This window comes from Panthera tigris, chromosome D2 (genome assembly GCF_018350195.1).
Source record: "Panthera tigris isolate Pti1 chromosome D2, P.tigris_Pti1_mat1.1, whole genome shotgun sequence".
In the NCBI taxonomy this organism is placed as follows: Eukaryota; Metazoa; Chordata; class Mammalia; order Carnivora; family Felidae; genus Panthera; species Panthera tigris.
In genome coordinates, this window is record NC_056670.1 from 77,212,210 (window position 1) to 77,239,506 (window position 27,297).

The 27,297-nt window shown below is 50.7% G+C and overlaps 1 protein-coding gene across 6 annotated transcripts in view; it reads left to right on the forward strand.

Annotated features, from left to right (window-relative positions):
- TACC2 (transforming acidic coiled-coil containing protein 2) overlaps positions 1–27,297 on the forward strand; it is a 182,650-nt gene that overhangs the window by 142,874 nt on the left and 12,479 nt on the right. For 4 of the 6 annotated variants that reach the window (XM_042960094.1, XM_042960093.1, XM_042960091.1 and 1 more), the window contains 7 exons: positions 2,520–2,580; positions 3,740–3,938; positions 10,939–11,000; positions 12,667–12,782; positions 13,828–13,999; positions 22,860–23,003; positions 23,465–23,541. In XM_042960094.1, coding sequence (XP_042816028.1) covers positions 2,520–2,580; positions 3,740–3,938; positions 10,939–11,000; positions 12,667–12,782; positions 13,828–13,999; positions 22,860–23,003; positions 23,465–23,541 — 831 coding nt within the window. Of the gene's footprint in view, positions 1–2,519; positions 2,581–3,739; positions 3,939–10,938; positions 11,001–12,666; positions 12,783–13,827; positions 14,000–15,290; positions 15,432–16,320; positions 16,411–22,859; positions 23,004–23,464; positions 23,542–27,297 lie in introns of all 6 variants that reach the window. The other 2 variants (XM_042960095.1, XM_042960096.1) reach the window with 1 other exon arrangement.

A 27,297-nucleotide genomic window follows, 5' to 3' on the forward strand; every position in this document is an offset into this window, starting at 1 on the left:
GAACTCACAGTGGATGCCTCTTGGGTCCCAACCCATCAGTAGCCAATTGTGTGCAGATGGATCTTTTTTGTCAGTTCCTTCTGTCCGTCTCTCTTTTTTCTTGTCTTCTTGTCTTAGGATGGTTGAAGATGTGATGTCTGTGTGTTCTCTGTTGTAAGTAAATTTAACGGAACCTGCCTCTTCCACTGAATGTGCTTTTCTTCCCCCTGCTTTTTGTTTTTGCTTGCAAGCTCTTTTCATTTCTTCTCCGTGGCTGCTGCTTGTGTATCTCTGTTGGGCCTGGGGACGGGGAGGCGGGGCATGGGGCTCCCCGGTAGCAGAGGTTACTTTCCTGTTTCGTAGTGATTAGCATAAGTGAAACTGCTTGGCTGTGAAAATGCGATTACCCAACATCTGCCTGCTTGTCAGGAATGGAACTCTCCTGCTTGCATATTCGATGTCTTCATCTGAAACCCATACATTTTTTTTTTTTAAGCTCTCATTCCATTCTTTCATTTCAAATTGGGCTAGTGAGCGATTGCTTTCAAAGTACTGGGTGTGGCTTCACGTTGAAATAAGCATCCGGCCAACGCAGGCGGCGACTGAGGTCACTTGTTCCTGCTAACGTGTGAAGCAGAAATCTGTGGGCTGTGTCTCCTTGAGACCTGTGGGTTGACTCGGAGTGGAGCACACGGCTGTGAGAGCCATCACCAGCCTGCTCTGGGCCTGCGTCCTTGGCCACCCAGGACCAGGCTGGGTGTCGATCGGCATGCTGTCCGTGCACGGGTCACCCGGCTGGGTGTCGCTGCAGGCAGAGCAAACCGTCTCCGTGCCTGCACGGCTTTGCCCCCACGGCCAGGAGAGATGTCCTGGGCGGCTCCCGGGGGCCCAAGGACAGGTACCTTTCCTGCTTCCCTGTCTTTACAAGGGAAGCTGGCCTGGTCCCAGGGGTCCAGCAGCCCTGGGGTAGAGTGGAGTCTCTCAGGCTTGCTTCTGGCCAAGGGATTTCTTCAGTGTTTTAGAGCCATTTAGCAACTCTGAAATATACAGTTATATATTTATATGCATGAATAAATATATGCTTCAAGCTGTGACTGTATTGCTCATATGGCAAATGCTATAAGTGCTGGAAATAACCATTTCTAGTATTTTCTCATGACTGAATGCCATTGTTGGAGCGTTTTTATTGAAGAGAACACAGGGAAGGAACTTGAGTGCCAAATTGCTTTGTCCATCCAGTTATTATCTATTTATTTATGTACGTATGTATGTATTTATTAAGAGAGAGAGAGAGAGAGCACGAACAGGGGAGAGGGCAGAGGGAGAGAGAGAGAGCATCCCAAGCAGGCTCCACACTCAGTACGGAGCCTGATGCAGGGCTTGATCTCACGATCCTGAGCCAAAATCAAGAGTCAGGACGCTTACCTGACTGAGCCACCAGGCGCCCCCATCTGGTTAATATTTAGAGCAGGGAAAGGTAGTGGGATCTAAGGTCAGGGGCTGCCCGCCCCCGCCACAAAGCCGCTGCTTTGGTGGAGGCAGGACCATACCGCAGAGGGGCCTGAGACCAGGGGTCTGTCTGCAGGTGGGAACGCTTCCATTCTGCCTGGGAAATGACCCCCCCCCTCCACCACCACCCCAGACCACTCAGTGGACTCAGTGGAACCACGTATGCTAAAAATGCTTTCCTTCTGACCCTTTCATAAGTCTGATCTGATTTTCCTTTGCCTCTAGTGACCTGCGCCTGCCCCCAATTATTTATATAAAGGAGAAAAAGGGAAAAGAGTTGTTAACCATGGTTGAGAATAGACATTAGAGAAATCACCTCATCCCTGAAAAGAGTTCTGGAGATTGGTTGTACAATGTGAATGTACTTTACGCTATTGAACGTGAGTGTTTAAGATGATAAATTGTGTGTTAGGTGTATTCTACTGTAATTTTAAAAAGAATCGTCTCAACCCTGGCTCTGTCTCTGGTCAGAATCTCACCCACGTCTGAGGTGCAGGAATCCGTTACGCTCAGAGTTCCAGTGAGTGGGAAGGAATTCTCCCTGAAGACCCAGAACATTCCTTCATGTTTCTGCCCAGATCCTTCAGCTGTCTATTATGTGCTGTGTCGGCTGGCCAGTCAGTAAACTGGTTCCCCTTAACTGGTGTCAGGAACCTAGATCCCTGCCCCCCGCCCCGTTTGGTTCAGACATTCTTGGATGAATCTGAATACATTAATGTCACCCAAATCTGCTTTTTTAACACAAGAACATCTGGCTAAATTTAGCTTCATTTTCTGGGCCAGCTCTCCAAAATGGCATCTCTCTAAAGATTTCCAGCTCGAGGACTCTTTCCCTCGGGGGCAGTAACGGTATCTGATGTTGAGTGGGAATGAACAGCACGGACATCTTTCAGCTGGTGTGGAGTAGCGAGGGCTGGAGGGTGGGTCTGGGCCAGATACTCGCAGACACGGTGGCGTGGGTCCACTCTGTGGAACTCCGGACTGTTCTGTGCCCCTGTTTGTTGTGTTGACATTTTCCGTTCTATTTCCAGTGACACATTTAGGGTGAAAAGGTCGCCAAAACGGTCTCCTCTCTCTGACCCACCTTCTCAGGTACGATGTTCCCTCGATAAGTACGATTTTGCCACTCACCCCGGGGAAGTTAGAGCCCATGTGTTTTGATTCCCTGCTAGTCAACCGAAGTTTCTCTTCTGTTCGTCACGGGCACATTCCAGCATCCTCTTTGGCTCGTACGTGGAGGGGTGGAGGGGTGGAGGGAGGGGCCGTCCCTTGCGGTTTGCAAGACACCGTTTTGATCCCTTCCCTTTGGGAAAGATCAGAGTGCGTCCCGCGAGTAGAAAGATGTTCAGCGAGTGTTCGTGGATTCTGTAGGAATCGCACCAGCCCATTTGTCCATTCTGCCAGTTAATCAGCCGAGAACGTGTATGAATTTCAAATTGAGAAAGTCCGCTGAGACACAGGAATGTATGGTGAGAAAGGATGGGCTGTGTGTCAAGAGCGCTGGATTATGTAACCAAATCCAGGCAGGGGAGGTCAAAATCATGCCCTGAGGAAGTAGGCGCTTCGGCCCTCCCTTCAGGTGTGCCCATCGCGCTCTAACCAGCCCCTGTATGAGATCTGTACCATTACCGACCCAGGAAGGTTAGCCTCGGGCGTGTACGTCAGGCCCCCTTCTGAGCCAGCGAGGCCCCCGGCCCCGCAGACCCTAGCCCGGCCCCAGGAGAGGGGGCTGGGGTCCCGGTCCCAGCTCTGCTCTAGCACTCGGGGCTCCCCCGCTGCCCTGCTCAGCTGCTCCCCCTCCATGGAAAAAATCCCGCAGCCACAGGCATGCAGATCGTCAGGCGATATTAAGGATATCGCTGCACAGGCCCTGAAGCCCTGTGTAGACATAACTCGATAGTTGCAGTCATGAAAGTGCCAAGAGTTAAAGTTCTTTATTTTTCTCGGACTGAACGAGCAGGAATGCCCCCACATCACTCCGACACAAAATCCTAATTTGTCTGAAACCCTCCACCACCCCCTGTAACAAGCCATCAGGAAAGGAAAGTCACAGAGGAAAGAATCTTGTCTCCTCGGGACCATTTTGGGCAGAGTCCGAGGACCCAGAGGATTGTGATGGAGACGTGTCCTGGTTAGGGGGGACCCCCAGGCCTGGCTGGGCGGGTGCAGCTGGGGACACAGAGACGGGTCGGGTGCAGTTGGGGACACAGAGACCATATGAGAAGAGCAACTGCTTCGCTTCTGCCCCCAGGACTCCACTCCAGCGGCTACCCCGGAAACGCCGGTGATCTCCGCCGTGGTCCATGCAACCGACGAGGAGAAGCTGGCGGTCACCAACCAGAAGTGGACGTGTGTGACAGTGGACCTGGAGGCTGACAAACAGGACTACCCACAGCCCTCGGACCTGTCCACCTTCGTAAATGACACCAAATTCAACTCACCCACGGAGGGTAAGCCGCTTGGTGGCCAGCGGGACCCCTACCCTGCCTCGGAGACCACTGTCCCTAGGGAGCAAAAGGCCAGGAAGGAAACTTCCATGCCAGGTAACCATGCCATGGGTGCCCTCCCAGCTAAGTCTACATTTGAAAACAGCCTGAGGCTCGGGGCGCCCGGGTGGCTCAGTCGGTTAAGCATCTGACTTCGGCTCGGGTCATGATCTCACGGTTCGTGAGTTCCAGCCCCGCGTCGGGCTCGGTACTGACAGCTCAGAGCCTGGAGCCTGCTTCAGATTCTGTGTCTCCCTCTCTCTGACCCTCCCCTGTTCATGCTCTTTCTCTGTCTCAAAAATAAGTAGATATTAAAAAAAATTTTTTTAAACAGCCTGAGGCTTGAACCCCGCTGCACCCCACCTCCGAGACACCAGCTGAGAGCCAGTCAGCTTAATACACCCCCCCTCATTCCCATCCTGAGCTTACCCAAGCTTGGCTCATTGTCTGTGGCTTATGTGCCTGGGTGAATTTGAAGCACACGCCTGGCTGCAGACAGCATCGTCCGAGCCGAATGCTCAGTGTGGTCAGCCCCTCCCCACGGGTCCTTTGGTGCCACTGCTGCTCATCAGCCCCACGGGATGGTCCACAGTGTGGTCACACCATCTACCCAAGCCCCAAACCAGAGGGTTCACTCCAGTCTTGCCAACAAAGAGGACAGTTTTCTTGGATAGACCCCCAGGCCTGTTGCTTTTCTCAACAATAGCTTTCTTCCTCTTCCACATATTAGCTTCCAGCTTTCTTCCTGATTCTTTGGCTTGCGAAATTCACCTATCTTAAGTCAGCGCAGCATCACTGGGTGAAATCAAGAGGTTTTTTGTAAACTGCTTATTCCACTCACGCTGTTTAGTGTCTGAATCTATATATTGGCTCCCACACTTCCTTTCCCGTTAGGAAGGCTGTGGAGGCCTGAAACCATCTCCCTGCCTGATCGTGCTCTGCCCCAAGCCCTGCGTGCCTTTCCTGCACCTGCCCCGCTGTGAGCTTCCCTCCAGCACTCGTTGGGGACTGTTGTGATGGTGCTGAGGCTCCCTTTCCAAAGTCGTGATACCCAACAATTCAAAAACATGGAGTAGAAACCAAGTCGAGGACCGTCGCACGTGAAAATGTTATCTCTGCTTTTTTGCTGCTGATGAGGGGCCACGACTTCCATTAAACACCCTCTTGCTCCCTCCGGGTGGGCACTGGCAGAAGTGGGGAGCAGGTAGTTGGGGGCTGTAGCTTGGAGTTCTTCCTCTGCAGGCTCTCCTGTGATCACCTGCTCGGTGGCTAGCTTCGTGCCCATAAGGTCTCTGAACGATACCAGTGAGGGCCATTTCATTTTGCCGGGGGCGGATTCTGGATGCCTGTCTTCTCACCATGATGAGGTTTTTTGGGGGTGATGGTAGGATTCGTGGGGTCCAGAGCCGACGACTAAGAAAGAATTCTTGAAGATGTCTTTGGTGCAAAAAGGTGATTCTATTAAAGCTTGGGGACAGGACCCTGGACAGGAAGAGCTGCCCCGGGACCATGAGGACCGACTGGTTATTTACTATGGGGTTGGGGGATAGGTGAAGTTCCAGGGGAAGTTTCCAGTGAGATTTTCATATGCTAAAGAAGACTCACGGGATCTTGGAGGCCTAGCTATTGTCATGTTAAGGTTGTTTCTCCCTCTAGCAAAGATTATCATTAAGACTTCTAGGAGTTCCCGGAGAAAAGTTTTACTCTGCCGGCCTCAAGTATTTGTCAGTGGACTGCAGGTGATAAGGAAATTCAGTTTTATCTGCCATTTCCTTCGGCCTTTGTTCCCCACATCGCTATGGAGGGGTGATGTGGGGCTCCAGAAAACAGTCTATAGGTTTCCGGAGATTAGGCTATTGATAAGAGTGCCTTTTTCTTGTGATTTACTAAGATATTTGTAAATAGATGGAGACTCCGGGTCCTGCAGGACTGTGATCTCTATCAGTTAACCATTTGTTTTTCCCCTTTCCTTTGTTCTTGGGCATCCAGCAGTGCCTGAGGGATATCACACTTGTCCTGCCTGGGGAGTTTTGCTGGGGGGGGGGGGGGGGGTCGGGTTGCAGCCTGTCAGCTTGCCTTATGCTCCCTCATCAACTACACTGCCTCTTTACAGTTTGAAGATGAACGGACCATCTAAATTATGTGAACTTGGATGTTTTGGCAATATGAGTTCTGTGGAACCAACCCTTTTGGTTGGCTATCCGGTTGGCTTTCAGGTTGGGGTTTGGGAGACTTAACAGTGCCCGTCTCCTCCCTGACCCCTGGGACCCTGGGACCTGCCCTTTGCCCCTCTCCAGTCCTCCTTTTCCTCTGCACACACACCTGGTCCACGAGCCATACTGGATGGAACCACTTTTCCCCCACGGATGCCCCCACTCGGCTGTCCCTGCAGGGGCTGCTGGAGGCAGGAATGTTCCCTGCCCTGTCTCCCACCCTCGCCCTGCCCTCCAGCCTTTCCCCCGGACATCTCTGTGCTGTCTGCCCTCCATGCTTGGTCAGGGCTGCTCTGAGGTCACTCGGTTCTGTCACGATGATGCAAATACATGCATTTTTAGTAGAAAATACAAAAACTCTGAATAGTGGCTGTTAAGCTAACAGGTGCCCGTTCAATGGTAACGTCTGTTTCTTCATCGTTAACATTGAACTGACACAGACAACTCACTAGCCTGGTGACCTCTTGGATCATTGCTTGTTTTCCGCAAAAGTTCAACAAATAGGTAAATCTATATGTTTGAAACAAAACCCTATTACACCTGCCTCCTTAGAAAAAGATCGTGAAGATTCGGGCTGCCCAACCATAATTACAGCTGGCGGGCAATCGGAAATCTGTCATCTATATGAATACAGAACAGTTGCAATTTCAGGAGGTGCTGACCCTGCATTCACTTTTCTAATATAGTCTGCTTCCCTCCAGCAGCTGGATGTAGAAACTGGATACACAGGCCCCTATCAGATTGTCCTTCCTGTTAACCTCATGGGGGTCAAGTCCAGCCACACCAGACACGCACCTGGGGTGCTGATGTCATCACCACAAAGAACCTGGCCAGAGCTGTAGCTGTGATTGAGACTTTGTTATGCTGAAGTCACAAATCACCGGAAAATGAAATTTGGAGTTAGAAATAATAATTACCAACCGATTTCCCAAGGGACAACAGTAAAGCAAACGTGATTTCATTTCATTCTCTCCATCCCAGAGAGCGGATTTCTGCTCTTCTCCACCTAGGGGCGAAGCAAGGAAACAGAGGCTTTGCGCTCTCACAACTTGCGGAGTGTTGCGGGGCTCATCGGTGTAGAACCGCGGCTGCCTGACTCCTAACGTCCCCACTATGCCCTTGTATGTGACCACGCACAGGCTTCCTTCCGTTGTCTGTAGAAGGAGGGCGTCGAGCTAATCGGTACTCCCCTACCTAGGTCCACAAGAGCTCCAAGTTGTCTTAATGGTTCAAGAAACCCTGATGGAACTCGTTCAGAGAGATGCCCAGCTAATTGAAACTACCTGTGCGGGCTACAATTACACCAGCTCACTCACTGACAATCTCCCACTGATTAAAAACTCAGATTGGCAATTACACGCGTTTTTCTTTGAACGCTTGCTTAGCAAATGGCCTCTCCTGGCGGACTCTTTGGAAACATAGTGGGAACAAACCTCGTCCGCGTGGTCTCTAGGGATGCGGAGATTAGGAACCGTTTGGAGACAGAACCTCCAAGGCCTCTCCCAGCTCTGACCCAAGAGACCCTAAGAGAGCAGTGTTTTAGATTCACCAGTCTGGATGGGCCTTTGGGGGTCACCCAGCTCTCCTGTCTCCCTTAACACGGGGCAACATCAGCCCCGCCTTCTTGCATTCAACAGAGGGGCAGACACTCTCCTCAAGAGCCTAACTCTTCTTCAGTGTGAGGCACCATTGCTGTCACACCTCAGACATTCAGAAGAGTGACAGCAAGGACGTTGTCCCCTTCCTAATGGTCCTTTTCCTCTCTCATCACTTATGTTACAAGTCCCAGAAATTTTAGCAGTGAGCAGTAACATACCCTTATATTTGTATAGCCCGTGGGAGGGCTTTTCTGTGACCTCATTTCATCTGCCAAACGTAGTCACTTTGAGCTCCACTGTAAAGCTAAGGCAGTGGGGGGTGGGAGGGAGTCAGCGAGTTGGCTTTGCCCGACCCTGGGAATGACTGCATCCTTCCGGCTTCTGCCCGGGGATCTTGGCACTCGCCGGCCGGGCTCTGGCCATCAGCGAGTCGAAGGAGAACGGCCGTCGGGGCCTCCCCCGGTGCGTTGTCCTTGATGAAATAATTACCAGAAGGAGCCCTCGGATGGGACAGGGCCCATTAAAAATAACTTCAGGCCTCTGCATCTTGAAGCAGCACACGCATTAGGGAGCGGCCTCTTCTCTTGGATATGAAGGCGTCCCATGACCCTTCCTGGCCTGCCAGCTGCGTGTGGCCCGGGCCGAAGCCGGATGGGGCTCAGGCTCCAAGCCTGCCCTTTGAGGCTTTGCACTCTGAGCAGAGGAGTGAGATTTTGAATAAACGACGTTCAGGAAGGCGTTCCCTCAAAATACAGGAGACGATATTGATATTGGTCTTGCTCACATCTTTTCCTGGCCATTTGGTAAATTATAAACAAGAACCCCAAATGGCTATGATTACAAGTTCAGGTCCGAAGGAACACCTCCGGGCCTCACCAGGGACTGAAGCTCCTGTATAGAGTGTGGGCCTCCTGTAACCACACACGTTAAGAAGCAGGCATTTCTCTGGGGGGCCAGACCACCCCCTGCTATTGCACCGTCATCTGCTGCCTCTGAAGGGGGGGACGGGGCACTGGGCACCTGGCAGTGAAGCCCCCTTGGCAGGTAGGAAAGAAGGCAGGCAAGTGAGCTCCGTGACCCGACACCCAGATCAGCTGCCAGGAGACAGCTAAGATTCCAGGCAGGACGCTTCACTGAGCCGAGCTGGTAACCAGAGCTGGGCACTAAGCCAGGGCCACAGGTCCCTGGAAAGTCTCTCTGTGCCGGCCCTTAGCTCGTTTGGTGCATCCTGGGTGCTCTGTGCCGTCGTGGGGTGTGCTGGAGGGTTTCTGTTCGATACTTTAGGGTTAAATAATGCCTTGGCAACAATAATGATACCTTGGAGAAGGGGGCCGTTGATTCACTATTGTCTTCTCAGCTTAAAACAGTCTTTAATAGGACAATAAAATAATAGTCCTGAGGTGCCGTATCTGGAAAGTGATAGATCTGGAGGAGGTCCTAGAAATCGCCTTGTCTTTCACTGTCCCTGGCTCACCCTCTCATTTGTAAGATGAGGAACATAGTAAGTCTTCATAAACAAACATTTCTATGTCCTCAGCTGGGGCAGAGTCCCGGTACGGGTCCCCATTACAGGCACAGATGCTGAATCCAGCCCAGCTGTGTGTGGTTGGCTTTGGGTCTCTGCTCTTCCCGAGTGACGCACAAATCGGGGCGGAGGTCTTTCTGGTCATTAATCCACAAAACCGGCTGCATTCCCCTGAGCAGGCCAAGCCTCCTAGAAGGATGTATTGGCTTCCCCAGGGAGATTCAAGGACTCCTGAAGAGTTGTCCACATGTTCAAGTGCTTCAGTTCATACGGCCGTGACCCCACACATTTGCAGGTTTAGGGAAGGTCTTCCAGGAAATATCTCCTTTTAAAGCTCCTATTAAGGGATCATTTTTTAAGCGATGACTTCAACAATACATACATGGGGAAGTGCTTTATAACCAGAACTGCTATTTGTATTTCGTGTTAAAAAAAAAAAAAAAAAATTCAGGGGGCGCCTGGGTGGGTCCGTCCATTGAGCATCCGACCAGCTCAGGTCATGATTTCACAGTTCGTGAGTTTGAGCCTCGTGTAGGGCTCCGTGCTGACAGCTCGGAGCCTGGAGCCTGCTTCCGATTCTGTGTCTCCCTCTGTCTCTGCCCCTCCTCCGCTCAGGGTCTGTCTGTCTGTATCTCTGTCTCTCAAATAAATAAACATTAAAAAAATTACAAAACAAATTCAGGCTTTAGGCTTCAGGGATTGCCACTGACACTCTTGTCCAGCTGCTTTCTGAGCAGCTCACCTGTCATCTCTTGGCTTTCTTTTCAAGTAGGAAAGAACTGGTAGCTGTAGATGTGGCTTCTGTGAGGAGAGAGTCCTTTCCGGTTTTGTTCACCGCTCCATCCACAGTGCCCAGCAGTTGAGGCACGTCGTATGTGCTCAGAATCCAATTACTGGGCAGGGAATTCAGCTGAGGGTGAACTGGGTGTCCCCGTGGAGCTGCCCGGACACCCGAGGGAGTCAGGGTTTCTAGTCTCCAGTGAAAGCTTCTCGACTTTTCTTTCCAGCCTGAGGTCTCCAGTCAATTTGAAATAGGTCATATCTCCACCTCTTTGGACTTGAATTGTCTTTGCATCTAAAAATCTGATTTGGACCCTCCCTGCAGGCCCTGGTAGAAATTGAGGGAATGTTCCATGTGATTTGCAAAGCTTCTCTTCCAAACAGCAGTGAAGGAACCATGTATGTTCTTCCCTCGCTTCAGAGTATGGCTGGGGCTAAAATCTCAGTTCCAGAATGTCCTCGGGATGTGGGAACTTTCTCCATGTTGCCCAGGAGGCTGACAGAGGAAAACGACACTCAAAACGCACTGTTCTGAAAACTCAGTGCATTGTGCGGAGACCTGTTTGCGGTCAGATCTGTGTCTCTCACGGTTCGTTCTCTCAGGCTCTCTCAGGTTCCCAAATAGCCGAAGCCCCTTTGCAGCCCGAGGTTTACGAGCGGTCTGAAAGTTGCTGAGCTGAGCCTCCCCTGCCAGCCGAATTGGAAACCTCAAGTCAGTGGACAGGCTCAGAGTTTAGAGTCTGGTTCCAGACCTCACCCTGCCTGGCCCAAACCTTTCCTTTTTTTTTTTTTTTTCTTTTTTCTTTTTTCTCTCCCTGATGCTAACTCTCGTTTTGTTTCTTTTGCAGAGTTGGATTACAGAAACTCCTACGAAATTGAGTACATGGAGAAAATTGGTTCCTCCTTACCTGTAAGTTCTGCTTGCTTTCCTTCCCTGTCTTGTGAAAAGGTAGTCACTGGCCTCCTCCTGAGCTCAGGCCCCAAAGCCAGGGTCCTCTGTGTCTGCAGCATCCTTGGCTGCACAGGAAGGGTGAGCTGGGACTGGGGGTCTCAGGTTTGTGGTTCGGTCCACTTGAGATGGCATTTTCAGGCAGAAAATGATCGAATACAGTTAGGCCTTCCGGCAGAATGATTTCCCTTGAGGGGGCGGGGGCAGCGCCCTGGGTGCCTCAGTCGGTTCAGCGTCTCTTGGTTTTGGCTCCTGTCATGATCTCACGGTTTGTGAGTTCGAACCCCGAATCGGGCTCTGAACTGGCAGAGCTTGAGTTTCTCTCTGACTGTCCGTCCCCCATTCGTGCTCTCGCTCTGTCTCTCTCAAAATAAATAAATACACTTTAAAAAAAAAAAAAAAAAAGAGTTACTTCCCTGGACTGAGAAAGAACTAGAGCTTTCCTTGAAAAGGTGGAGAAGGGGTGCCTGGGTGGCTCGGTCGGTTAAGCGTCCGACTTCGGCTCAGGTCATGATCTCACGGTCTGTGAGTTCGAGCCCCGCGTCGGGCTCTGTGCTGACGGCTCAGAGCCTGGAGCCTGTTTCAGATTCTGTATCTGTCTCTCTCTCTGCCCCTCCCCTGTTCATGCTCTGTCTCTCTGTCTCAAAAATAAATAAACGTTAAAAAAAAAAAAAAAGATGCCTGAAAAGGTGGAGGAGCGTTTTGGTTGTTTTTAAGGCACACTGTTATCTGTGGTCTTCAAATTAAGTGCTTTGTGTAACTGAAGACTGCCTTTTCTGGCAACATGTCTCTCCCCACACTGCCATCCCGCTGTCATTTAAGTGGCTGTGATGGGCGTGTGTCTTCCCCGGCTCAATGTCTGCTGCCTCCAGGGCACTTGGTTCCGAGCAGTACCTCTCGCGTTGTGCTATTGTCCAATGATGCCATCGGAGGCCTACAGGTGCCACTTCCTGTGACACTGGTGGGCCAGACACATTGCTGGGATCTTTATCTTTCTTTACATCATTCGTGGATGCTGGGATTGCTGCGTCCAACCCACCGTTTGCTCTAAGTCAGCAGACCGACCGTGATGGAGGCGCTCACCGCACTGGGCCACTGGGCTTGTCCCCCACCCCGCATTCGGCGGTGGGCAGCACCCAGCCTGGGGGGCTTGCCTACCCCTCCCGTTTCCCTGTCCTCTCTCCTGGCCGGCACCTGCTGGCTCCTCTCTTCTTGGTGGCTCAAGAAGAACGCAGGCTTTTCCCAGATAAGTTATTTGTTCTATTGAAGAGAGCTCTGCTTTTCTTTCTCTTTCTTTCTTTCTTTCTTTCTTTCTTTCTTTCTTTCTTTCTTTTTTCTTTAAGGTTTATTTATTTTTGAGAGAGAGAGAGGGAGAGAGAGAGAGAGAGCATGAGCAGGGGAGGGGCAGAGACAGAGGGAGACACGGGACGCAAAGCAGGCTCCGGGCTCTGAGCTGTCAGCACAGAGCCCAACGTGGGGCTCCAACTCAAAAGCCATGAGATCATGAGCTGAAGTCGGACGCTTCACCGACTGAGCCACCCAGCGCCCCAGGAGCTCTGCTTTCCAATCTCTATAGCATGTTCAGGCCACCTGTAGCTGAGCTGACATGTGCCTTTGATCCCTGCAGCAGGACGATGATGCCCCGAAGAAGCAGGCCCTGTACCTTATGTTCGACACTTCTCAGGAGAGCCCGGTCAAGTCTCCCCCAGTCCGGACGTCAGAGTCCCCGACGCCGTGTTCAGGGTATGACTTAAACGAGGGGAGAGTTACGGGTCGGGCCAGCTGTCCCCAAGCCTCTGGGCCCTGTGGCACTGCTATCCTGGCTTGGTTTCATTCACATGTGTTCAGGCGGCCCGCATCTCGGTCTCTGACCGTCCACATGGATGTACGTGTGGGGCTGTGTTTCCAGCTGCCCTTTGTCCTAAGGAGAAATCCGTTAGCAGCTGAATGCATGAGCCTCTCTGATCGCCCCCCAGTGCACACATGACTTTGTTTTGTGATTTGTCCCGTGGGGAGGCAGCGTGCCTCTACATTCAGACCCTGAGTTACTGGCTGCGTGACCTGATGCGGGTTACGTGACCCTCCTGTGCACAGTGTCCTCATGCTTTGTAAAGTGAGGGTAGTAACAAGACCGGCCCTGTAATTAAATGAGGCTCTCAGTCTTACAGGCACCCCCCAAACTGTGCCATGGGGAAGGGGGCCGACTGTCCTCCCTTGCCATCGGGAGCATTAAACCGAGGCGTGGAAAGGAAAGCACGAGTCACAGGGCCGGCCTCTGCGTGGTGCCCGGGACACGTTTCCTGCCCGTGTGGGTGTGAGTTCCCATTTGTCGGGCTGCCCCGTTCTGAGCTGTGTAGCGCTGGATGGGGTAAGGGTGGGCACCCCTCTGTGCTTGGGACCCTCCCATCCCCTCTTACCTGCCCATTTCTCCGAGCGGGACTGAAAGCTCTAGCTTTGGTTTCCAGAACCTGCCCAGCGTGACGATGGTGATGTTATTGCAGCAAGGATACTGGTGATGGGCACCGTGTCAAAGTGTGCCAAGTGGCATCTCACTTTGATCTTCCTGTCCTACAGAGAAAGAAACTGAGATACGGTCCCTAGTCAGGCGGGCTGCTTCGCTCCAGAGCTTGTGCTCTCAACCAGTGGCATCTGTGCCTCTGACTTTCCCTCTGGGAGCGTAGCCTTGGAAGTCCAGGATCCTTTGGGATGTTGACTGACCGGGGGCATCCTGGTCGATTTCAGTGGGATGTCCCACGAGAAAAAGTAAAGCTGCTCTTGGCTTCCTCAGGTCAAGTTTTGAGGAAACTGAAGCCCTCGTGAATGCCGGGGCAAAGATCCAGCATCCCATCACACGAGGGCTGGCCCCCAGCCAAGAGCCACACTTGCAGGTGCCGGAGAAATCCTCCCAGAAGGAGCTGGAGGCCATGACCTTGGGCACCGCTTCAGACACGATTGAAATTGTAAGTGGGGTCGGAGGGGCCCAAGATCGCTTGGGGTGAGGCCTGGGCCGACTGAGTCCCATCACCAACGGGTCCAGGCCTTCAGAGCAATACTCATCCGGTACCAGGCGCGGGGCCCCACCCAGTCCCTGGACCGCAGAAGCCAGCCTAGGACACCCCCCTCCGTAGCCACGAGAGAGCTGTGACTCTCCATTTTCGCCAATGGGGTTTTGCAAATTCTCACTTCTCTTGAAGTGCTTTATTTGCCTTCCGGGTTGTTGGTTTTCCACGTTAGTCCCCTGGGGCTCGACTGTTGGCTTTGGAGCCGTGCTCGGTCTGTACCCTGCTTCTCCATGCTCCGTGGCAGGGGGCAGAGAATGGCAGTTCAGGGGACAGTCCTTTTGGGGAACAGCTGGCTTTCCTGGGCCTTGGTGATGGGAAATCCCTCCTGTGTATGGACCAGGGCTGTACCTCTCCCCTCCCAACCCCTGTGGAGCCTCGCAGAGCCAGCAGACCCCCTGAACATCTAATGGACCATCTTTGTAGGTGAATTTTATGTGCAACTTTTTTTAACTCCCTCTTAGCAGTCCCCAAGAGGGTTTGAGGCTGTTGACTTAGTTACTGTGAGTGTCAATTTTGTTGTTCTATATTAGCAGACCGTTCATTTATCTCATGCATCAAACACTTATCGAGCATCTGCTGTGTGGCCGTTAGATACCGGGAAAATATTAGTAAGCAGAAAGAGAGTGGATGTGATCCAGCCATCTCTCAACTAGACACTATGGAAGGATTCATGCACGATTCAGTTTCTGCACAGTTGGCTCCTGATGTTGAAGTCTTTGTAACCTACCCAGAGACCTGTTTTCATTTGCAATCATCTTCCCGTTATTTAGAAAACGACCTTTCCGAAAACCTTTGATGGTATTTATACTTGGAGGTGTTTTCTCGATGACTTATATTATGTTTGGAAAACCCATCAACTGGCTTGTCTCACCCCGAGCCTTTGAAGTAAATAAGTAAATGGTAACTTTCCTCCCACCAATTGGTTAGGGGGTGAGGGTGGTGTGGAGTGGGAGGGTACGTACCTAACGCTGTGCTTTTGGGCAGGGCATTGGGCCTGTCAATCTCCAAATGCCCATCATCAGCATGTGGGAATCAGTCCTGATGAAAAGGGAAGTATTAGCACCTAACGAACACTCTCTTTAGCCTCAAGTCAGAAACGTCCAGCAAATAGGCGCATGGTCCTTGCTTGGAATCGATATCACTCTGTCTCCTCTATTTTTCCTCTGTGTCCTCTTCTGCCGGCCTTCAGACAGCTCCTGAGGGCTCCTTTGCCTCTGCTGACGCCCTCCTCAGCAGGCTAGCTCATCCAGCCTCTCTCTGTGGTGCGCTTGACTATCTGGAACCCGACTTAGCAGAAAAGAACCCCCCAGTATTTGCTCAGAAACTTCAGGTTTGTAGCCCACGTGTGACCTTTTGGGGAGTTTGTGAAAACCTCAGTAGAGCATGAACTCCGAACCCCACATGCAATGAGGCGGGATTTAAGGAGGTGTTACTGGAAATGCTCCACATGAAATCTCTCCCCCCCCCAAAAGACTGATGTATGGGTGTTCTTGATCCAAGACGCCAAGATGATATAAATTGTGCGATTACATATGGGACAACCCATTTATATTTCAATTTGGAAATTGGACCCAAACAGTCATTTTTCAGAAATTTTGATAGCCCCAAAAGCAGTTTCTGTGATTTATTCACGGAACCAAGGGTATTAGATCACCATCGCGCCCTGCTCTTTAATATATATGGGAGAGCTAGCTCAGACTCCCAATGAGATAACATCTGGACTCGGTCTTACATCTGGAACCAAAACAATCAGCTGCTCTGTGCCTTAAATTTGACAGCTTAATTTGACATCCTCTACACTAAGACCTTCAGGGCAAACCTAGAGAGATCGTGAGCAGTCATTTGAGAATGCAAAACCATTCACGGAAATTGTCGGCCAACTTGACGTTAAACCAGCGAAAGGAGAGAAACCGAAGGAAACAGTGCAGTAAAAATTTTGATCCCGTTTTAAAAATCGTGTCATATTTGACCACATGATACTTCCCGACAGACATTCCAAAGGGCAATTAGAAAGAAAGAAAGAGAAAAGAAATTAAACACTTATTTCATGATCTGCTGAGGTGTTAATTGTGAAAGAAAGCCAGAGCGTGTGTTTTTCCTGAGTACCTGTCATGACATCACGTGGCACATTCATTTCTTGGATGTGGAAAACATTGACATCCTGTCTTGGTGCATTTTCCCCCGCGGTGTGCTCACCCTACCCCCCCACCCTTGGGCAGGAGGAGTTAGAGTTTGCCGTCATGCGGATAGAAGCCCTGAAGCTGGCCAGGCAGATTGCCCTGGCCTCCCGTAGCCGCCAGGATACCAAGGTACGGGTTTGGTGCTGCCGTGCGCTGCCTCTTGAGAATGTGGTGTGGTCCAGAAGTTTGTTTGCTAACCATTGGCCAAGAAGGCAATGTCCGTATTCTACAAAGTGATCTAAAATGTTCTAAAAAGCCAAAAGCATAACTTGTGTAGATGCCGAGCTCACCCCTAAGATCCAGTTAAATCTGTGATGAAGGAAACAGCAGGTTGGTTGGTAAAGCTGGTTGAATGGAGGAAAATATGAGAAGCCCGTGTAGAGTCGGTGGCAAAAAGAAGTCTGGAATCTTAATGCAGTCTTATTGTACGGTCCGATATAAAACTGGTTAATATCGGCTAAACAAGACAAATAGAAACTTTGAGGTTTTGTTTTCTGTAAAAATCACTTCTCTACTGAACATAAATAATTCGCAACTTTTCTATTTTTATTTTAAGTTTCGTGTATTTTTAGAGAGAGAGTGGGTGAAGGACAGAGAGAGAGAGGGAGAGAGAGAGTCCCAAGCAAGCTCCGCATAGTCAGCTCAGAGAGAGCCCCGTGCGGGGCTTGAACTCCCAAACCGTGAGATCATGATTTGAGCCAAAATCAAGAGGCAGACAGTTAACGGACTGAGCCACCCAGGCATCCCACAAGTTTTCTATTTTTCTACAAGTTAATATCTAACTGTAATGAGACCGGATCCTAATCAATAGTAAATAGTGGAACCAAGACCTTCCTGAGACATTGGATTGACCCATAGGCCAGAGTCGATAGAATTACTGAAAAGCAACCCTTTTCTATAAAGGCCAGATGGTCAGTATTTTAGGCTTTCTGGGCCATCTGGTCTCTGTAACAACCACTCAACTCTGCCACTGTAGCTCAAGTACAACCACAGACAATATGTAGGTGAATGGGTATGGTGGTGTTCCAGTAAAACCCTTTTTACAGAATAGGACATTGGACCATTTGGCCCGCACACCGTAGTTGGCCACCCCTGCTCTAGAGTAGAGTATGATACTGACCGAGCATGCAGAAATCTTTGTGCCTGGCTTCCAAGTTTGGCGTAACTTTTCTTAACTGTTTGAACGAGTCGCCGAAGACGTGCAAAACTATGGCTCTGTGAGGTTCAGCCCAGCCCTCGGGGCTGACGGTGAGCTGTGGTCTCCGAGGACCCGCTTCATGCTCATCCCCCACACTCCGCCCTGAGTTGGGCAGCCCAGTGCACTCTGTGGCCTTGAACGTGTTGGTGAACCTCTCTGAGCCTCCGTTTTTCCAGCTGTAAGAAGAGGCTACTAACAGCGAGTTTGCAGGTTGCTGTATAGATGATGTGTGTGGGACGGTGCCATGCCTGGCACACAGTAGGTGCGCAATGAATGAAAGCTGCTCTTGTCAGCTCACCTTCGCTTTTGCCTCTGATCTCACAGCTTCTCTGCTGTAGGGAGTCCAGGGCCCGTTTTACAGATGGGGAAGTGGAACCATGGAAACAGTCCAAAGCCTGACAGTGAGTCACTGACCCAGCAGGAACGAGGACTCCAGTCTCCAAATGGGATCCCCTTGCCTGTCCATCTCAATTAACAGCTCACTTGATATAGGATCAGAAGTTCATGTGGTGCTCCTGCCCGCAGGGCCTCCCACGTGTGATTTCCCTGGAGCGAAGGAGGGGGGCTCCCTCCCAGAGACATCGCTCACTGAGAGAAGGTGGTCATACTGTGTGTGTCCAGACTGGGAACACTGGGACCCAGGGCAGGGACGAGAATGTCAACACACATTGCTGATGTCCTTGTTCTTATGGTCAACCCAGAAGCTTGGATTTAATTTCCACGAGAAAGATTTTTAGAAAGCATTAAGCAGTGATGATTTTTTTCCCCATTAGATTTATTTCTTGATATTCTTGGGTAGTGGCCTGAGGACAGAATGAATTGCTTCAAGTTTGGCCACTGTAAATGCAGTATATTCCTGTCCAGCAGTTTGAGGCAGAATTGAGCATGTTCTAGTAAGAGTTCAGATTGAGTGTGAAATGTTCTGGAAAGTCTCGTACCCCTGCCTCCTTCTTCCAAGGGTGCATCAGACATGACAGTCGGCAAGTAATTGATTGGCTGGCTGTTGACTCCTGTCAATTACAGCTTGTTCTCAGACCATGTGTCCCGATTTCCATATAGAAAATACTGTCACCTGAGTCTACTGCGTGTGGGTCAAGAGACGGCCCCAGCCACCTCCTTATGTATTTCAGAAGAGTATGCTAAAAGAAACATTCCTGGGGGTAGAACTGTCTTGGAGCGTAAGGAACATTTTTCTCTGCTGTAGTAACTTGTACCGCTTTTTTGGGTTTCTGTGGGTTTCTCGTTCATGTAGACGCTTGATTGCCCCTTTACTGCTTTGGAAATTGCTGATGTATAGAAAGAGAAACAGCAGCTGTGTATCCAATTTGCTCTTTTTTCCTGCCCATAAATTTCAGCTGCAGGTGACATAGCCCAGTCTTTTTGGCAGCATGGTCTTAAACTGTTGCTAACACAAAAATGAAATCACTTGGAATGAAAAGAAATCACTTGGAGGGATGAAAAGCCACATGAAATATGGTGGCAGTGATTTCTGGTTGCTCCTTCAAGCAGCTTCACTTTACATTTCCCTTTAGACCAAAAGCCAGCTGCGCTGACCTTCGAAGGTCTGCGGTGGGGTTTCCTGTCTCATTAGTCAGAAGATGTTAGAAACGGGGAAGACTCCTTGGGGCCGGGGTGTGGGGCTGTAGCTCCTTAGCGTTTTTCTTCCACCCCCTTCTGGCCGAAGTGAATTCGATCGTAACCTCCTGGGGTTATTAATCTGACCAGGGTGGCCAGCTGTGCGGTACAGCCGCCCCGAGTGTAACCAGGATAGATAGAGCGTAAATGGCCTGTCTGTGTGGCTTTTGCAGAGCGATACAAGGCATGCGAGGGGGTGGATTTCATCTCTGTGCGTAACGGTTACTGGTTGCGATCCCTGAAGCCGTTGGCCTTTCTGGTTGAGGGGACCCAAATACGAAGACCGAAGGAAGTGTGTGGGTAATGTAGGAATAAGGATCATGTAAATGACAAGCTTCAGGACCGGAGGAAGTCCTAGAATAAGGCCCCTTAGGGAGGCAAAGGGTGCTGATCCCCAGTGCAGTGTTGGATCCCTCCACGAGTCCTGGCTGATAAAGGCAGACGCCTGGGTTTTATGTCGGCAGGAGAAGTTGGCAGGTCTGGGGCAATGGCCTGTGCGGGCGAACGGCCTGACATCATAGGCTCCTTCTCTCGTGCTTTGTCCGGAAACCACCCACCACCCCCGACATTAATAACCACCCCAATGCCCGAAAGCTGCAAGAACAATCTGAAGAGCAGAGACAGAGGGCTGGCCTGGGGTTTCACCTCGCATTTGCCAGTTTGGGGAGTTTGCGGTCATCGCCTGCAGCCTGTGTGGAGAGGGGATGAGGCCACATCTTGACTCATTGAGAAGGAGCGGCCAGTCACTGGCTGGTGGCACCTCTTGTGGGAGCGGGTGAGGGCACACACTGAGTGTCATCCTGAGCTCAAAGCCTGCAAATTTGGTTGCAGCAGCTCCAACGAGGGGCCCCGCCTGGCTCTACCCCCAACGTCCCAACCTGTGCCCCCTCTCCATGACCTTGACCCAGCTTGCCCTGGGCTCCCAGCCTGACCTACACTCCTGGCCCCCACCTTGTGCACGCGTCTCCCACAGCTCTTGGGGACAGCTGGCTCCCAGACAGGGCTCCCACCTTGCTTCCCTTGAGGCCTGGAGACAGGGAACCGGCCACAAAGACTGTGAGCCCGGGTGCGTGGCAGGACCGTGAGGCCAGAAGGGCCCCAGGCATGAGCTCTGCGGGTCTGACTGGTGGCAGTGCCCCCAGAGGGTCGCATCAGGAACCAGGATCTGAGTGAGTGGATTGAGGGGCCGCAAGCTGATTCCAAAGGCTCCTGCTTTTTCTGAGTTGGGGCCATTTCACATGTTACTACTCTGTGATTCTCCTGGCTTTGGGGCTTCTCCAAAGCTGCAGTGAGTGGGGGTCTCTGCAAGAGGAACAAAGCTTAATCTAAGCCCGATGTTAAAATATCAGCGAGACACAAGCCTATTTCAGTTAGAAATAGTTCTTGGTTGTAAGAGAAAACCGGAGTGTGTACCTTGGATTTCATTAACATGCAGATAAGTGCAGGCAGTAATTCAAATGGATTCTGAAGTCATCTGTTCCTTTATTGAAAACACCAGGTGGCCGGGATGAAAGGTGATAGTGAATCACTGTGGTGCTAACCATTGTGTTTACTTAGAAAGCTCATTAATTTATTTATATTTCATTCCCTTCCTTGTTGTACAAAGGACTCAGGCAGCTTCAAGAGCACCAGCTCCTGCAGCGGTCGGATTTCAATTCTGCCCTGTCCGATGAAGTTAGTTTTAGTCCATTTCCCCTCGTGCTTCACAGAGCTCTCTTACTTGGAGTCAGAACTGGGAAACCTTACTTGGAGTCAGGTTTCCTGGGAAACCTTTTGGCCGAATCACTTTGATCCTCCCATTTTTTCATCTTCCGGAGGACCAGGATGAGTGGATGGTGTCCAGTGTTCTTTCCACTTTCAAATTTTATTCTACTTATTTTTTCAAAGGACACTTTACTTAAAAAGTGACAGGAACAGGTTTTTTTTCATCGTCTTCAGTATCTTGTGTTTATGAATTTTCTCCGTAAATACAAATAGAGTCTTATTGTCTAGGTGTAATTGTGTCTTTACTTCCTGAGAAGTTTCCCATGTGACAAGTAGAGCCTTGAAAACATTTCAAACAGCAGACATTCACCCATGCACGGGAGAGGCTCCGTAGCTCTGATCTGGTGGCATGCTTTCTTCTGCGAGATCAGCCTGCCAGCTCCTGGGTTTTGGTCAAATGTCCTGCACTGGAGGCTTCTTTAGGACCCGAGGAAGGAAAGATCGTGGCATCCCACTAGACACCAGAGTATCACCAGGGTCTGGTAGAACAGGGGGCCGTGTGCTCCCCTCTCTGAGTGATCATTCGGGGCCCACTGCAGAAGGAGCCCAAATGCTCAACACCAGGCAGGGGCAGCGAAACCCAAGCCCGCTTCTGGGACAACCAAAACCATGTCTTTCGCTGTGCATGTGTATGACTAACTGGCCCTAACTCTGTCATCTCCAGTCCTATCCATTAAATTTCTGCCTGAGTTTTCTAAGTTATTTCAAGTTCATTTCCTCTGATGCTCTAGCGGGGGGTAAGCAGGCCTGTTCGTGGGATGGAAGAGAGAGAACCTCCGGGTGCGCCCCCCGCCCCCGCACCGTCGGGTCTTTAACCTTACCTGCTTCCGCTTATAAGACCAGTCCTCCCCGTACTTTCTGCACATCCCTCTTTCGACTCCACCAGGGTAGAGCTGTGTTCCCTGCCCACGTCTCATGAATTTCCCTAGGAACCTGCAGTCCCACCCTGACCGGCTCCCCACCATGACACTTCACATCATGAAGTGGGGACTCTAGTCCCCAGGGGTGGCGGTTTGCCTGGGCAGCCGTGACAGTGTCAGGAGGTTAATGCATAGGACTGAGAGTGTGCTTGCCTGGTTTGGTGTCTCTGACAAAAGAACTAGACTACCAGCCCCGGCTGCACCATTGACCATGCTCCTAACTCCGCATCTCAAGTGTGTTGGAAATGGCTGAGATTTTTGTGCAAGGGGAGGAAGAGTAACGGTGGTCCTCCCCTCCCTCCCAGGAGGCTGGTGACTGCCCTGTCCAGTCAAACCAGTGTCAGTTGTGGGAGAGGGCAGGGAATCCCACCACCTGTTGAGGGTCTTACCAGCCAGTGGGGATATTGTCAGCGATCCGGTTTTCGGTTTTGCCGTCGACACAGCAGACTTCAGGCGATGTAACTGCAAAGGAACCCTTCCCTTGGGGCATCCGGAAACTAGCTTTCGAAGGTGACGTTGGTTGATAGCCACGGTAGGCCCTGAGCTTTGTGTGAACATATCCTTTCAAACGGGGCTGAACGAATGTTCCCCGAATTGAAATGCAGACAGTCTTGCCACACTGATCAGATCTGCAGTTATTCAAAACTAGGCAAATGGAGATTAGAATTCAGCATCGTTCGCCATCAGGCTTTTATTTTGGGAGCGGAGCCCGCCGGAAAACAGCCTTGGTTCTTAAGCGCTGTGCCTAAATGCCTCTGCGTCTGATAAATGGCAGTGATAAGCAGGCACCAGACATGCTTGACTCCGAAAGCTGGGAGTTGGGGAGGCCTCTGCCATTAGCCCCTTTGTCTGCCTGTGCAGGTGCAAAACGATCGATTTCCATAGATTGTATCCGGCCTTTCCCCACTCATCAGTCTGAGCATTTTCTCATACTTTTGATGTTCTTTGTTTCAAAACCATACAACTGACCCACTCACGAGGGGGTGAATGCAAATCCTCTGTCCTATGCGTGATATTAACGTGGTTTTTTTTTTTTTTTCTAATTAAAAACCATTCCACAGAGAGAAGCTGGTCACCCAACAGATGTCTCCATCTCTAAAACAGCCTTGTACTCCCGCATCGGGACGGCCGAGGTGGACAAGCCCGCAGGCCTTTTATTCCAGCAGCCTGACCTGGACTCCGCACTCCGGATCGCCAGAGCAGAGGTACCGTGTGGCATGCGTGTGGCTCGGAGGAGGGCAGCTCTGGTTGCCCTGGGAAAGGCTCCGGTCTCTGCCACGCCTAAATAAAGTTATATTTACACCCATGGTCCACAAAGCCAGCATCTTTGGACACAGACTGTATTCTGCAACCACTGCAGACAGAGGCGGGTAGCAGACGGGCTTTGATCTTCCTGGACACCATTGTTTAATGAGCCTCTATGGCCTTGTTTGATTTATAACAAAAAGCATATGCCTTTTAGTTGCTCCCTGGTGGGCATTGCGGAAGTCTGATATCTGGCTTATTTCTGTCTCACGCTCTGGGGAAGTTCTCGGGGTCCAATTATTGTTTGGTGTGGGAAGTTCTAATTCTACATTTATTCAGTGTTTCCTTCTTGGTCTGTGAATCGCTCAGATCTGAATTCACTCCTCTGGAGCTCACCTTTCTCTTTCCTCCCTGATGCCAGATCATAACCAAGGAGAGCGAGGTCTCGGAGTGGAAGGCTAAATACGAAGAAAGCAGGCGGGAGGTGATGGAAATGAGGTCAGTTGTGGTGCTTCCTGGCACCTGGGGCATGGCCCACCTGTGGTCTCATAGCAGCTGGAGCTGCTGTGGCCCATGAACCAGCTCTTCCCAAGAGTCACCTGTTCTTTAAGAGACAAGGTTTATATTTTCGCAAAAGTATTTTTCGTCATGGTACTCTTATGAAAATATCATGCACCTGAGCTAAATATTGCAAACAAATAAATACCTGTGCGATGAAAAGCAAATCTCTTTCCCACCCAGTCTCCAATTCCACTCCCCTCAGGTAGCTGCTATCCACTGTTTCTAGTATAGCCTTCCAAGAATTTTCCATTTCTTCCTTTTTTTTTTTTCTGAAGTTTATTTATGTAGTTTGAGAGAGAGAGAGAGCATGAGCAGGGGAGGAGCAGAGAAGAGGGGGGAGAGAGAATCCCAAGCAGGCTGTCAGTGCAGAGCCCGACATGGGGGCTCGATCTCAGAAATTGTGAGATCATGATCCAAGCTGAAATCAAGAGTCAGATGCTTAACTGACTGAGCCATCCAGGCACCGCTTTTATTTTTATTTTTTTTAATTTATTTTAGAGAGAGAGAGCGGGGGAGAAAGAAGGGCAGAGGGAGAGAGAGAATCCCCCAACGCAGGGCTCCATCCCATGACCCTGGGATCATGATCTGAGCCAAAATCACAAGTCGGACACTCAACCGACTGAGCCACCCAGGCGCCCCAAGAATTTTCTATTTCTGATTGCAAATGTGTGAATGTGTCTATACAGACTCCATTTTTCTTCCAAAGTGGGGAGTAGAACTGTACATTATCCTGTATTCTCTTTTAACATTGTAAAAAATCTGTTTAATGTTTTTATTTGTGTGACAGAGACAGAGCATGAGCAGGGGAGGGGCAGAGAGACAGGGAGACACAGAATCCGAAGCAGGCTCCAGGCTCTGAGCTGTCAACACAGAGCCCGATACAGGGCTCAAACTCACAGACTGTGAGATCATCACCTGAGCTGAAGTCATAACCCGCTTAACTGACTCAGCCACCCAGGCGCCCCTCTCTTTTAACATTGTAAATCTTGGACAGATTTTTATACAACTGGACCTTATTGTGTAACAGGTTTAATGGTCCTTGTATGGTTCTAACAAAGTGAACTTCACCAGTCTCCGTGGATAAGCAGTTGGGTTACCTCCGGAATTTTGTCTGAATGATTTATTTCCATTTGCTGCATTGGTATTAGAAGTATAACAGCCACCACATCTTAAGTGCCTGTCACATCACGTGCCATGTGCTGTGTTTCTGGCCCACGGTCTCTGTTGCTCCCCAGGCCCCTCAAGAAGCGATCATCAGCCCCATCTGACAGTGGAAGGGCTCAGAGAGGTCAGGTGACTTGTCCGAGGTCAGGTGACTTGTCCAAGGTCCCGGAGCGTCTAGTTAGAAGAATGTGAATTTGAATCCACCTTTCTGGTCATAAAACCCCAGCTCTTTCCACTGTACCCAGGGGCCTGCCTCCCTCGTCATGTCTGACGGACCTTTTTGCCTTTTATTTTCCTTCGTGATTCATCGTCATCTTAGAGACTAAGAAACCATGTCTTGGGCTAGAACTTACCCTTGGGATGTGATCTTAAAAATGGTATGGCCAAGTGGCGTTTTTAAGAAACTTGGACCCAAGCCTTGGCCCGGGCCATCCCAGGTTAGTGAGCACTGCCCGGGGCTCCGGCTGCTGCCGGGTCTGAGAACCGCTCCTGGGAACACAGTTCATCTCTCCACACACCAGCCCTTCTTCAGCACCAGCTGAACTGACACATGGGTTTTCCAGTCTCAAGGGAAGAGATGAGAGATCGTTTTGAACGAGACGAAAGATCTGGTGCTATATTGAAAATCCTCAATAGGCTTGCTTCGTTTTTGAGTCTCAGGGTTTGGGAATAAGGGAAAAACAGATGAGTTTTTAAAAAGTGGTTGAATTAGTTCATTTAGAGGGCGCTTGATTGCAAGAGTCGCTGCTGGTTAATTATCAGAATCGGCTGCATTCCTGGCTACGGCTTTAAGTAGCAAATTATTTAGGGTAGTCGGATCCCCTGTTTTCTAGGTCAAATATTATCTTCCTGGAAATTCTCCTATTAGTCCCTTCTTCCTACCGATGCTTTCTGTGACCGCTTCTGGAGGTTAATCCGAGCGTGCTGTTTCACACATTCACACTGAGGCCCTGCGGTGGCGTCATTTGAAAATTTCTCTCCTTTATCTCTCTCTCTCTCTCTCTCTCTTTTTTTTTTTTTTTTTTTTTCAGTAGGGGAGTAGAGGAGGGAACAACATGGCTTTCATTTTTTGCCTGCCCTGAAAATGAAAGCAGGGCATGCTGGGAAGGCTAGAAGCTCCATCCCTGATTCGTTTTGCGTCCTCGGGAGGAGCTGTACCTCTGGGGGCTCCAGGGAGTGCTGTTGACCCACCAGTGTGGCGGGACTCCAGTGTCACCAGCCGACACAGCCGCACTCGTGTTGGAAGGCCCAGCTGTCCACCTTGGAGCCAGACCAGACCAGGTGACCATCAGGCTCCGCTTCCTAGCTGCTTTGGGGCCTGTTCCTTAACTCTGTAAGCTGACTTTCCGCCTCTGTGAAGAAGGGTGAATCCCAGCACCTCGAGGCGCAAGGGGTATGAAAAGGCTCCAGAGTCGGAGGTCTGGATGCGGAGCCAAGCTCGGCCGCTTTGTAGCCCTGGGATTCTGAAAAGGTTCCTGCGTCGCCCCGTGCCTCAGTATCCCCATCAGCAATCCTGGCGGCAATCAGGCACCACTTCACTGTGAGGAAGAAAGAGCTGCAAATACAGTGCCACCGAAGCGGCTTCGGGCCCCTGGTCTCCCTGCACCTCTGGAAGGACACATCCTGCGCCCGCTGTGGTCCAGTGATGGGTTCAGGTGGGGCAGCCTCAGGGGGTCCATCGCTGTTTCGTGACTCAAGGGTACAAGGAGGTATTGTTTAATTACAGAAGACGCAAAGTGCTCCTGTGTAGGTAGGATTCAGAAAGAACCCATGTGGGCTCATGTCGCAGTCACCTTTTTTGTTGTGGGTTGGCTTTGGTCAAGGCGCTGTCCTTGGGGCCAAGGTCAAGAAGCCAGGGACAGACACCCAGCTGCTGCGACGCCTTTAGACTCTGCAGAATGCCTTCTGCTTTCACCGGTCTTTTAACCTCATTCAGTTCTCCCACGGCCCTGAAAGTCAGGCTCCAGGGTAATCCTCAACCATACCAGGGAGTCAGCTGAGTCCCCAGTGTCTGTGACCAACCTGTCTGAGCCACTCAGCTGGGAGAGGCAGGGCCAGCTGGAATCAGGGCCGTTCTGGGCTCTCCTGTGGAGAGTAACTTGAAACTCTCAAGTCTTTTTTGAGAGGTTCCTTGCAGAAGGTTGACTTTCAAGAGAGGGGGGGGGTGCTTCTTCACTCCTGGGTCCTTCCACCTGGGGGCAGCAGTGAGACAGTCTTCCAAGCCGGGGATCTTCGTGCTTTTGTGTAGCTAAGGTTTGTTTGAAGTTCGGAGGAGAAATCAGGGAAGGCTTCCTGGAGGAGATGGCATTTGAATTGGACCTTGAGAAGCAGACAAGACTATGAGAGGTGGAAGTAGAGAGGCGAAGTGAACAACACGGGCAGGGTCATGGAGGTGGAAAATCCCAGAGCCGGCAAAAACTCATTTGTTCTCATTGAACCACTTTGTTCATGAGATGGCAGGGAAGGAGGTAAGGTTGATGAAAGCGATCAGGCTCAGGTTATGGAAGGCTTTGATTGTCAGGCTGAAGG